Source organism: Dendropsophus ebraccatus, chromosome 13, assembly GCF_027789765.1.
Source record: "Dendropsophus ebraccatus isolate aDenEbr1 chromosome 13, aDenEbr1.pat, whole genome shotgun sequence".
NCBI lineage: Eukaryota > Metazoa > Chordata > Amphibia > Anura > Hylidae > Dendropsophus > Dendropsophus ebraccatus.
Window position 1 is genome coordinate 4,493,374 of NC_091466.1, and position 12,693 is coordinate 4,506,066.

Sequence of the window (12,693 nt, forward strand, 5' to 3'; positions counted from 1 at the left end):
CCCTGTGTCACACTGATTACTGTCCCCTCATCTCCCTGTGTCACACTGATTAGTCCCTTCATCTCCCCCTGTGTGTCACACTGATTACTGTCCCATCTCCCGTGTGTCACACTGATTACTGTCCCCTCATCTCCCCCTGTATCACACTGATTACTGTCCCCTCATCTCCCCTTTGTGTCACACTGACTACTGTCCCCTCATCTCCCCCAATCTGTGTCACACTGATTACTGTCCCCTCATCTCCCCTGTGTCACACTGATTACTGTCCCATCTCCCGTGTGTCACACTGATTACTGTCCCCTCATCTCCCCGTGATTCACACTGATTACTGTCCCCTCATCTCCCTGTGTCACACTGATTACTGTCCCCTCATCTCCCTGTGTCACACTGATTACTGTCCCCTCATCTCCCCGTGTGTCACACTGATTACTGTCCCCTCATCTCCCCTGTGTCAGACTGATTACTGTCCCCTCATCTCCCTGTGTGTCACACTGATTACTGTCCCCTCATCTCCCCCTGTATCACACTGATTACTGTCTCCTCATCTCCCTGTGTCACACTGATTACTGTCCCCTCATCTCCCTGTGTCACACTGATTACTGTCCCCTCATCTCCCTGTGTCACACTGATTACTGTCCCCTCATCTCCCCGTGTGTCACATTGATTACTGTCCCCTCATCTCCCCTGTGTCAGACTGATTACTGTCCCCTCATCTCCTGTGTCACACTGATTACTGTCCCCTCATCTCCCCTGTGTGTCACACTGATTACTGTCCCCTCATCTCCCCCTGTGTGTCACACTGATTACTGTCCCCTCATCTCCCTGTGTCACACTGATTACTGTCCCCCCATCTCCCCTGTGTGTCACACTGATTACTGTCCCCTCATCTCCCCCTGTGTCACACTGATTACTGTCCTCTCATCTCCCCGTGTGTGTCACACTGATTACTGTCCCCTCATCTCCCCCTGTATCACACTGATTACTGTCCCCTCATCTCCCCTGTGTATCACACTGATTACTGTCCCCTCATCTCCCCCTGTGTGTCACACTGATTACTGTCCCCTCATCTCCCCTGTGTGTCACACTGATTACTGTCCCCTCATCTCCCCTGTGTGTCACACTGATTACTGTCCCCTCATCTCCCCCTGTGTGTCACACTGATTACTGTCCCCTCATCTCCCTGTGTCACACTGATTACTGTCCCCTCATCTCCCCTGTGTATCACACTGATTACTGTCCCCTCATCTCCCTGTGTCACACTGATTACTGTCCCCTCATCTCCCCCTGTGTCACTGATTACTGTCCCCTCATCTCCCCTGTCACACTGATTACTGTCCCCTCATCTCCCCTGTCACACTGATTACTGTCCCCTCATCTCCCCTGTCACACTGATTACTGTCCCCTCATCTCCCCCTGTATCACACTGATTTCTGTCCCCTCATCTCCCTGTGTCACACTGATTACTGTCCCCTCATCTCCCCTGTCACACTGATTACTGTCCCCTCATCTCCCCTGTGTCACACTGATTACTGTCCCCTCATCCCCGTCACACTGATTACTGTCCCCTCATCTCCCCTGTGTCACACTGATTTCTGTCCCCCATCAGTACATGTATGGGCTGTTCCTGTATCCCGGTGGGGGGGGGGGACGCCTCTTCCCATTCTTTCCCCCATTCCTGCAGGTTTTCCTGTTTCTCCTCCAATCCTGAGTTGTGTTTCCCGGCTGCTCCCCTCCCCCGCCTCCTCCTCCTCTTCATCCTCCTCCTCCTCTTGCTTTTTTACTTTTGCTGAGTTTTCTGTTCTTCCTCCTCTCCTGGTTAATATGGCGAAATCCTATGACCATCTCTTCAAGCTGCTGCTGATCGGGGACAGCGGGGTGGGGAAGACCTGTCTGATCGTCCGCTTCTCTGAGGACAGCTTCAACAGCACCTACATCTCCACCATAGGTGAGCGAGACCCCTCCCCCAATATACCTGCTGAGTGTCAGCTCTGCGGCCCAGACAACCCCCCTCACTGCTCCAGGGCCTGACTCTATTACTGGCTGCCTTGTCCTCTTGTATCTCAGATAGGTTGTCTTGTATCTTTACATTACCTTGTGTCCTGTCCATCTCAGATATTATCTTTACAGTACTGTGTTGTTGTATCCTGTGTGTGTTGTTGTATCCTGTGTGTCCTGTGTGTGTTGTTGTATCCTGTGTGTGTTGTTGTATCCAGTGTGTGTTGTTGTATCCTGTGTGTCCTGTGTGTGTTGTTGTATCCTGTGTGTCCTGTGTGTGTTGTTGTATCCTGTGTCCTGTGTGTGTTGTTGTATCCTGTGTGTCCTGTGTGTGTTGTTGTATCCTGTGTGTCCTGTGTGTGTTGTTGTATCCTGTGTGTGTTGTTGTATCCTTTGTATCCTGTGTGTGTTGTTGTATCCAGTGTGTGTTGTTGTATTCTGTGTGTCCTGTGTGTGTTGTTGTGTCCTGTGTGTGTTGTTGTATCCTGTGTGTCCTGTGTGTGTTGTTGTGTCCTGTGTGTGTTGTTGTATCCTGTGTGTGTTGTTGTATCCTGTGTGTCCTGTGTGTGTTGTTGTATCCTGTGTGTCCTGTGTGTGTTGTTGTATCCTGTGTGTTGTTGTGTCCTGTGTGTGTTGTTGTATCCTGTGTGTGTTGTTGTATCCTGTGTGTCCTGTGTGTGTTGTTGTGTCCTGTGTGTGTTATTGTGTCCTGTGTGTGTTGTTGTATCCTGTGTGTCCTGTGTGTGTTGTTGTATCCTGTGTGTCCTGTGTGTTGTTGTATCCTGTGTGTGTTGTTGTATCCTGTGTGTCCTGTGTGTGTTGTTGTATCCTGTGTGTCCTGTGTGTGTTGTTGTATCCTGTGTGTGTTGTTGTATCCTGTGTGTGTTGTTGTATCCTGTGTGTGTTGTTGTATCCTGTGTGTTGTTGTATCCTGTGTGTCTTGTGTGTGTTGTTGTATCCTGTGTGTGTTGTTGTATCCTGTGTGTTGTTGTATCCTGTGTGTCCTGTGTGTGTTGTAGTATCCTGTGTGTCCTGTGTGTGTTGTTGTATCCTGTGTGTCCTGTGTGTGTTGTTGTATCCTGTGTGTGTTGTTGTATCCAGTGTGTCCTGTTTGTGTTGCCTTGTGTCTTTTTGTTTTGCCTTGTAGCAGATTCTTGTCTTTCTGTGTTGTGTAGTTGTTGTCCAGTATCTGATGTATTATGTTGGGTTCAGTTTATGTTGCTTTGTGTCCTTTGCGCTCTTGTATATTTGTCTTTGCCTCTTGTTTGTCCCGTACGTCTGGTGTTGTCTGTTGTATTGTGGGTTTGTTTCTTTGTATATTGTTTTATCAGTATGTTGTATTGTTTGTTTTCCCTTTGTGTCTCGTTTCCTTGTAATTTTGTGTTTCTGTGTTGTATTGTATATATCTTATCTTTAATTCTGTGATCGGTGCGGCGGATAATAGACTGATTTGATCGGTGCGACGGATAATAGACTGATCCGATCAGTGCGGCGGATAATAGACTGACCCGATCGGTGCGGCGGATAATAGACTGACCCGATCGGTGCGGCGAATAATAGACTGATCCGATCGGTGCTGCGGATAATAGACTGATCCGATCGGTGCGGCGGATAATAGACTGACCCGATCGGTGCTGCGGATAATAGACTGATCCGATCGGTGCTGCGGATAATAGACTGATCCGATCGGTGCGGCGGATAATAGACTGACCCGATCGGTGCTGCGGATAATAGACTGATCCGATCGGTGCTGCGGATAATAGACTGATCCGGTCGGTGCGGCGGATAATAGACTGATCCGATCGGTGCGGCAGATAATAGACTGACCCGATCGGTGCGGCAGTGGTAATAGACTTATCCGATTGGTGCGGCGGTGGTAATAGACTGATCCGATCGGTGCGACGGATAATAGACTGACCCAATCGGTGCGGCAGATAATAAACTGACCCGATCGGTGCGGCAGATAATAGACTGACCCGATCGGTGCAGCAGGGGTAATAGACTGATCCGGTCGGTGCGGCGGATAATAGACTGATCCGATCGGTGCGGCGGATAATAGACTGATCCGATCGGTGCGGCGGATAATAGACTGATCCGATCGGTGCGGCGGATAATAGACTGACCCGATCGGTGCGGCGGATAATAGACTGATCCGATCGGTGCGGCGGATAATAGACTGATCCAATCGGTGCGGCAGATAATAGACTGACCCGATCGGTGCGGCAGTGGTAATAGACTGATCCGGTCGGTTCGGTGGATAATAGACTGATCCGGTAGGTGCGGCGGATAATAGACTGATCCGGTTGGTGCGGCGGCGGATAATAGACTGATCTGGTCGGTGCGGCGGATAATAGACTGATCCAGTCGGTGCGGCGGATAATAGACTGATGCCGTCGGTGCGGCGGCGGGTAATAGACAGACCTGATCGGTGCAGTGGTGTATAATAGACTAATTGGTTTAGCAGCGTATAATACCCGACCTATATAATAGACTGATCTGATCGGTTATAGACGACCTGTATAATAGACTGATCTGATCGGTTATAGACGACCTGTATAATAGACTGATCTGATCGGTTATAGACGACCTGTATAATAGACTGATCTGATCGGTTATAGACGACCTGTATAATAGACTGATCTGATCGGTTATAGACGACCTGTATAATAGACTGATCTGATCGGTTATAGACGACCTGTATAATAGACTGATCTGATCGGTTATAGACGACCTGTATAATAGACAGATCAGTTCGGCAGCGTCTGCTCCGGATACTTCCTCGATTTTATGGCTGTTTTATGATTTCATCCCAGTAACAAAAGCAGGAAGGCGCTTGCCTCTGATCCGCTGTCACTCAGGATTCCTCATCTTCCTTCCTGCCGCCTTCTATTTGTCCATTATGTGGGGGGGAGGGGAGACCCCGCAGATATCCACACAATGATGGGGATGGAGTCCCAGTCCTGCTCGCTGTAGATCAGGGCTTTGTAAAAGTTGGCCAACAAAACAGCCGCCATCATCTTCTCCTTGATGAGCGTCACCCAGCTTTCCCAGCCTCCCGATTCTGAGGGATTTATTGGTCAATCTTAGAAGCGTTTTCTCTTGTTCTTCGCAGGAATTGACTTTAAAATCCGGACGACCGAGATCCAAGGAAAGAAAATCAAACTTCAGGTCTGGTGAGTTATCCAGAGGCAAAGATGTTCTGCAGCAGCATGGCCTAAGGGTGGGCTGCCACTGAGATACACAGACCTCTATATACAATTGCCTAACAAGATGGCCGCCATTGCTGAGCAGAAGCATCTGGGTGCCTATGACCCCAGATTGTCCCTCAGGAGGGGCCGCCATTGACAGTCATGGCTACCAATAAATTACGTTTGTTTTCTTGTCAGGGACACGGCCGGACAAGAGAGATTCAAGACCATCACAACGGCCTACTATCGGGGGGCAATGGTGAGTACCCCACTGAGTGCTGTGACGGGACTCCTCATAGCTTGTGTAGGGGGAGGACAGGACGGATGGTAAAGGTCAGACCACCATGATAGAGAATGGGTGGGCGGTGGCATATCAGGGTGGGGCCTCTATGCAGCACGTCCCATACGTTACAACGTGAGGGATGATCTCACCTGTTGCTTTGTTTCAGGGGATCATCCTGGTCTATGATATCACTGATGAGCGATCCTTCGAAAATATTCAAAACTGGATGAAGAGCATTAAAGAGGTGGGTGAGCAATGGCGGTGTGTGTGTGAGTGTGGGGGGGACGAGGTGCAGAGGGTGCCAAAGGGACGGGGCATGGTGTGGAGGTGGGGGGCCTTTATAATAGTCGGGGAGTGTCCTCGTTGGACTATTCCATCACTTGTAGAACTATCATCAGCTTGAACTGTTTCATCTCTTGTTGGGGAGTCACCAGGCTGGACTGTTCCATCAGTAGTTAGGAAGTGACCAGATAGGACTGTTCCATCAGTGATTAGGCAGTGACCGGGTTGGACTATTCCATGAGTAATTATATAGTGAACAGGTAGGACTGTTCCCTGAGTCGTTGGGGAGTGACCAGATAGGACTGTTCTATCACTTGTTGCACTCTCATGCGGTTGGACTGTTCCATCAGTAGTTGGGGAGCGACCAGATAGGACTGTTCCATCAGTAGTTGGGGAGCGACCAGATAGGACTGTTCCATCAGTAGTTGGGGAGCGACCAGATAGGACTGTTCCATCAGTAGTTGGGGATTGGGTAGTGAACGGGTTGGTCTGTTCCATCAGTAGTTGGGGAGCGACCAGATAGGACTGTTCCATCAGTAGTTGGGGAGCGACCAGATAGGACTGTTCCATCAGTAGTTGGGGAGCGACCAGATAGGACTGTTCCATCAGTAGTTGGGGAGCGACCAGATAGGACTGTTCCATCAGTAGTTGGGGAGCGACCAGATAGGACTGTTCCATCAGTAGTTGGGGATTGGGTAGTGAACGGGTTGGTCTGTTCCATCAGTAGTTGATTAGTGACCACATAGGAATGTTCCATCAGTAGTTGGGGAGTGACCAGTTAGGACTGTTCCATCAGTAATTGGGGAGTGTCCTTGTTGGGCTGTTTTACTCTTCTATTAGTAGTTGTTTCTCCCTGCAGAATGCTGCACCGGGTGTAGAGCGGATGCTCCTGGGAAACAAATGTGACATGGAGAACAGACGGAAGGTCCCAAAGGAGCGAGGGGAGAAGGTGACTGTGTGTCCGTGTACCCTGGGGGAATAGAGGTCTACATGTGTCCCGGTGCCCGGAGGGCAGGGGCATAGGGGTTGGGTAGAGGTCTACGCATGTCCTGTGTACCCAGGGGTGATGGAGGTATATGCGTATTATGTGTACCGGGGAGGGGGATGTTGGGGAGGGGGTATACACGTGGGTAAGAAGGATGGTGGTAAAGGTCTAGGCGAGTCCAGCGTACCTTGGGGGTGGGGGAATGGTGGTCTATGCATTTGTCCTGTGTACCCAGGGGGTGAAGGTCTACATGTGTCCCGCATACCCCTGAGTACCTGGGGGGGGGGGGGGGGGGGGGGGGGGGGGTAGTAGAGGTCTAGCTGTGTCCTGAATACCTGGGGGGGGGGGGGGGGGGTGCGGTAGTATGGGGCCTACCTGCGTCCTGAGTACCTGGGGGGGGGGGGGGGCGGTAGTATGGGGCCTACCTGTGTCCTGAGTACCTGGGGGGGGGGGCGGTAGTATGGGGCCTACCTGTGTCCTGAGTACCTGGGGGGGGCGGGGCGGTAGTAGAGGTCTACCTGTGTCCTGAGTACCTGGGGGGGGGCAGTAGTAGAGGTCTACCTGTGTCCTGAGTACCTGGGGGGGGCAGTAGTAGAGGTCTACCTGTGTCCTGAGTACCTGGGGGGGGCAGTAGTAGAGGTCTACCTGTGTCCTGAGTACCTGGGGGGGGGGCAGTAGTAGAGGTCTACCTGTGTCCTGAGTACCTGGGGGGGGGGGGGGGTAGTAGTAGAGGTCTACCTGTGTACTGAGTATCTGGGGGGGGCAGTAGTAGAGATCTACCTGTGTACTGAGTATCTGGGGGGGGCAGTAGTAGAGATCTACCTGAGTACCTGGGGGGGGGCAGTAGTGGAGGTCTACCTGTGTCCTGAGTACCTGGGGGGGGCAGTAGTGGAGGTCTACCTGTGTCCTGAGTACCTGGGGGGGGGGGGAGAGTAGGGGTCTACCTGTGTCCTGAGTACCTGGGGGGGGCAGTAGTGGAGGTCTACCTGTGTCCTGAGTACCTGGGGGGGGGGGAGAGTAGGGGTCTACCTGTGTCCTGAGTACCTGGGGGGGGGCGGTAGTGGAGGTCTACCTGTGTCCTGAGTACCTGGGGGGGGGGCAGTAGTGGAGGTCTACCTGTGTCCTGAGTACCTGGGGGGGTGGGGTGGAGAGTAGAGGTCTACCTGTGTCCTGAGTACCTGGGGGGGAGCAGTAGTGGACGTCTACCTGAGTACCTGGGGGGGGGCAGTAGTGGAGGTCTACCTGTGTCCTGAGTACCTGGGGGGGTGGGGTGGAGAGTAGAGGTCTACCTGTGTCCTGAGTACCTGGGGGGGGGGTGGAGAGTAGGGGTCTACCTGTGTCCTGAGTACCTGGGGGGGCAGTAGTGGAGGTCTACCTGTGTCCTGAGTACCTGGGGGGGGGGGCAGTAGTGGAGGTCTACCTGTGTCCTGAGTACCTGGGGGGGCAGTAGTGGAGGTCTACCTGTGTCCTGAGTACCTGGGGGGGGGGCAGTAGTGGAGGTCTACCTGTGTCCTGAGTACCTGGGGGGGGGGGGGGGCGGTAGTAGGGGTCTACCTGTGTCCTACAGTGACTTTCCTCCTCTTCTTTCCGCCATTAGCTTGCTAAGGAACATGGTATCCGATTCTTTGAGACCAGCGCTAAGTCCAGTCAGAACGTGGATGAGGTGAGTGATGGCGGTAGTTGGGTAGATCTCGGTGCCTGGTCTTCTCTTCTACTAATGTCCCCTCTTTCCCCGCAGGCTTTTAATGCACTGGCCACAGATATCCTGATGCAGATGTCCCGGAGGGCGGTGAGTGTGCCCCCATATACGTCCCACATACCCCCCAGAGACCCCACAGACATGGCCCCTGACTCTGTTTCTTGCAGGCTCACGGGATGAAGGATCCAGTGGATTTAAGAAGTTCTTCCAAGAAGGGCGGCAACAAGTGTTCTGTGATATAAGGATCGACTGGAGGGAGATGGAGCGCCCCCGTCCTGTCATACTGGGAATGGACACAGCTCATCCAGACATTGAACTGTTACAGGATTAGCACAGAGCGGCCCACCGCGTCCATCCTCCCTCCCCATGGACCGGGGGTCCCTCATCTACTGACCCCTCCTCCCCATGGACCGGGGGTCCCTCGTCTACTGACCCCTCCTCCCCATGGACCGAGGGTCCCTCATCTACTGACTCCCCCCCCCCCCCCCCCCCCCCTCCTCATGGTCCGGGGGTCCCTCATCTACTGCTCCCCCCTCCCCATGGACATTCCTTAGAGGCCTTATACTATAGGAATAGGGAGTGAGTGTATACTGGGGGGATGGGGCGCCCCCTGCAGGTAATATCAGTCTGTATATAGCGAGTCGTCTGTAGGTGACAACCCTCCTGCAATCTCGTCCCCCCCCCCCAGCCTGCCGCTGCAGTATTAGGGGTGGGGGGTCCCAGAGTGTAGGAGCTGATGATGGAGATTTAGTAACATTACTATAAGGTGGGGGGATGGGATGAAGGATTCAGAACGTGTTAAGTGTATGTGTATAGTGCTAAGGACATGCTGGGAGTTGTAGTCTGCCCTAAGGGTTAGCTGGAGGTCTCTGAGGATTTACAAGGGATTCCATTTTCTTCTGCTGCTCCTCCCATTCCTTCTGTGGGGTCAATGTGCACTGCTGCACGGCATTGTGGGAGATGTAGTCATTGCTGTGGCGTGAGCACTACATCTCTCAGGATTCCCAGCACAACAACCAATCACAGTCCAGCTTCTAAAATGTGGACCCTGATTGGCTGTTATGGGCACTGGGGCCGCGGTCTGACCCTATACGGGAGGAGGATGTGTGACGCTGCTGGCGGTGTACTGTACGCCCCCTGGTGGCCTGTAGCGTCCTCACGCAGCTTTGTATAATAAATACCGTTTTCTAACATTTTTAATCAGGTTTCGTCTGTGCATCCTGGATGTGCTATGGGGAGGGATTTATCACACGCACCGCACACTTCCTGTCATTTTCACCCAGCTTATCTAGGATTAGAAAAAACATGGCTGCATGGCCTCAGAGCCGGGGGTCTCTGTCCTGTAGGTAGGGCCTCAGATCCGGGGGTCTCTGTCAAGTAGGAATGGCCTCAGAGCCGGGGGTCTCTGTCCTGTAGGTAGGGCCTCAGAGCCGGGGGTCTCTGTCCTGTAGGGATGGCCTCAGAGCCGGGGGTCTCTGTCCTGTAGGAATAGCCTCAGAGCGGGGGGTCTCGGTCCTGTAGGTAGGGCCTCAGAGCCGGGGGTCTCTGTCCTGTAGAGATGGCCTCAGAGCCGGGGGTCTCTGTCCTGTAGGGATGGCCTCAGAGCCGGAGGTCTCTGTCCTGTAGGTAGGGCCTCAGAGCCGAGGGTCTCTGTCCTGTAGGAATAGCCTCAGAGCGGGGGGTCTCTGACCTGTAGGTAGGGCCTCAGAGCCGGGGGTCTCTGACCTGTAGGAATGGCCTCAGATCCGGGGGTCTCTGTCCTGTAGAGATGGCCTCAGAGCCGGGGGTCTCTGTCCTGTAGGAATGGCCTCAGAGCGGGGGGTCTCTGTCCTGTAGGGATGGCCTCAGAGCCGGGGGTCTCTGTCCTGTAGGAATGGCCTCAGATCCGGGGGTCTCTGTCCTGTAGAGATGGCCTCAGAGCCGGGGGTCTCTGTCCTGTAGGAATGGCCTCAGAGCGGGGGGTCTCTGTCCTGTAGGGATGGCCTCAGAGCCGGGGGTCTCTGTCCTGTAGGGATGGCCTCAGAGCCGGGGGTCTCTGTCCTGTAGGAATGGCCTCAGAGCCGGGGGTCTCTGTCCTGTAGGTAGGGCCTCAGAGCCGGGGGTCTCTGTCCTGTAGAGATGGCCTCAGAGCGGGGAGTCTTGGTCCTGTAGGAATGGCCTCAGAGCGGGGGGTCTCTGTCCTGTAGGTAGGGCCTCAGAGCCGAGGGTCTCTGTCCTGTAGAGATGGCCTCAGAGCCGGGGGTCTCGGTCCTGTAGGAATGGCCTCAGAGCCGGGGGTCTCTGTCCTGTAGGAATGGCCTCAGAGCCGGGGGTCTCGGTCCTGTAGGTAGGGCCTCAGAGCCGGGGGTCTCTGTCCTGTAGGTAGGGCCTCAGAGCGGGGGGTCTCTGTCCTGTAGGTAGGGCCTCAGAGCCGAGGGTCTCTGTCCTGTAGAGATGGCCTCAGAGCCGGGGGTCTCGGTCCTGTAGGAATGGCCTCAGAGCCGGGGGTCTCTGTCCTGTAGGTAGGGCCTCAGAGCCGGGGGTCTCTGTCCTGTAGAGATGGCCTCAGAGCCGAGGGTCTCTGTCCTGTAGGGATGGCCTCAGAGCCGGAGGTCTCTGTCCTGTAGAGATGGCCTCAGAGCCGGGGGTCTCTGTCCTGTAGGGATGGCCTCAGAGCCGGAGGTCTCTGTCCTGTAGGTAGGGCCTCAGAGCCGAGGGTCTCTGTCCTGTAGGTAGGGCCTCAGAGCCGAGGGTCTCTGTCCTGTAGGTAGGGCCTCAGAGCCGAGGGTCTCTGTCCTGTAGGAATGGCCTCAGAGCGGGGGGTCTCTGTCCTGTAGGAATGGCCTCAGAGCGGGGGGTCTCTGTCCTGTAGAGATGGCCTCAGAGCCGGGGGTCTCGGTCCTGTAGGAATGGCCTCAGAGCGGGGGGTCTCGGTCCTGTAGGAATGGCCTCAGAGCCGGGGGTCTCTGTCCTGTAGAGATGGCCTCAGAGCCGGAGGTCTCGGTCCTGTATAAAGGACCCCAGATTGGGTGATAATAGTCCCTCCCGGTCCTGATTTGGAACCTAGAGGTGAAAGTCTTGTATTTAGGACGTAAAAGCAGGTTAGGCTGGAAGTGCAGGTGCTGGGGTAGATGTGGGGGGCATCCCTTTATAACTGTACAATATACATAATAACAGCTTAGTATAGGGGGATCCAGAACTAGATTGGAGCATGGGGGCAGAGCTGTGCACCGTGGGTCTCCAAACTCCGGCCCTCCAGCAAAGCCACAATTCCCATCATACCCGGACAGCTAAAGCTTTGGATTTGGTTGTGCAGGCATGATGGGAAATGTAGTATTGTTGCAGTTTGAAGACCCTATGACACCCAGCGCCCCCAACGGACAGTGAAGAGAGAATAATGACATCATACCTGCTGTGTCCTGCAAAATCCCCAATCACCACCAGATGGCAGCAGAGGACAGAGGGCGCCTGCACATCCGCTCACACTCTGCCCCATATACAAGAGATGAAGCTCCCGCCACAGACCCCGCCCACCTGCTGATGACTGACAGACACTTCTCTATACAGGAACATGATAGACCAGCAATATACAACAGCGCCTTATTAGTAAGAAGCCAAAGCAAACAGCTCTTCATCAGGTCCCCACACTGTTCTTACCGCTATATAGTGTCCCTGTCATCACAAGAGACTGTGGGGTCTGGGGGTTCAGATCCCCAACAATCTCTCCCACCAATGATCTGTCTCACAGTATCAGAGCCCCCCCCAACTCCCTGAGGGACTCTCCACAGGGACGGTCATTAGTCACTGACCGCTGAGGTCCCAGCACAGTAATAGGAGGCCCGAGCTGCAGTTACAGGTCCCCACCACTATACAGTGACTGGAGCCATCTGCTTCCTGCCCATACAGACAGTCCCATGTAACTCCGCTCCAATAACATACAGTCCCATGTAACTCCCCTCCAATAACATACAGTCCCATGTAACTCCCCTCTAATAACGTACAGTCCCATGTAACTCCCCTCCTCCTATAACATACAGTCCCATGTAACTCCCCTCCTATAACATAGTCCCATGTAACTCCCCTCCTATAACATACAGTCCCATGTAACTCCCCTCCTATAACATACAGTCCCATGTAACTCCTCTCCTATAACATGCAGTCCCATGTAACTCCCCTCCTCCTATAACATACAGTCCCATGTAACTCCTCCTCCTATAACATACAGTCCCATGTAACTCCCCTCTAATAACATACAGTCCCATGTAACTCCCCTCTAATAACA

The 12,693-nt window shown here is 53.6% G+C and overlaps 1 protein-coding gene across 1 annotated transcript; it reads left to right on the top strand.

Moving 5' to 3' along the window:
- The first annotated feature begins 1,739 nt into the window (after positions 1-1,739).
- RAB13 (RAB13, member RAS oncogene family) lies at positions 1,740-9,632 on the top strand. The gene is made up of 8 exons (XM_069951407.1): positions 1,740-1,945; positions 5,108-5,168; positions 5,382-5,442; positions 5,633-5,710; positions 6,608-6,697; positions 8,331-8,396; positions 8,472-8,522; positions 8,600-9,632. Exons 1-8 carry the CDS (start codon positions 1,822-1,824, stop codon positions 8,672-8,674), a joined length of 606 nt encoding a protein of 201 aa, XP_069807508.1. The 5' UTR covers positions 1,740-1,821; the 3' UTR covers positions 8,675-9,632.
- Positions 9,633-12,693: the final 3,061 nt, after the last annotated feature.

What these genes read in the sequence shown, in the direction of transcription:
- RAB13 (XM_069951407.1), top strand. Translation starts at nt 1,822, where the DNA reads ATGGCGAAATCCTATGACCATCTCTTCAAGCTGCTGCTGATCGGGGAC. An exon ending in CACCTACATCTCCACCATAG is followed by an intron (nt 1,946 to 5,107) that starts GTGAGCGAGACC and finishes TGTTCTTCGCAG; the next exon opens with GAATTGACTTTAAAATCCGG. An exon ending in GGATGAAGAGCATTAAAGAG is followed by an intron (nt 5,711 to 6,607) that starts GTGGGTGAGCAA and finishes TTCTCCCTGCAG; the next exon opens with AATGCTGCACCGGGTGTAGA.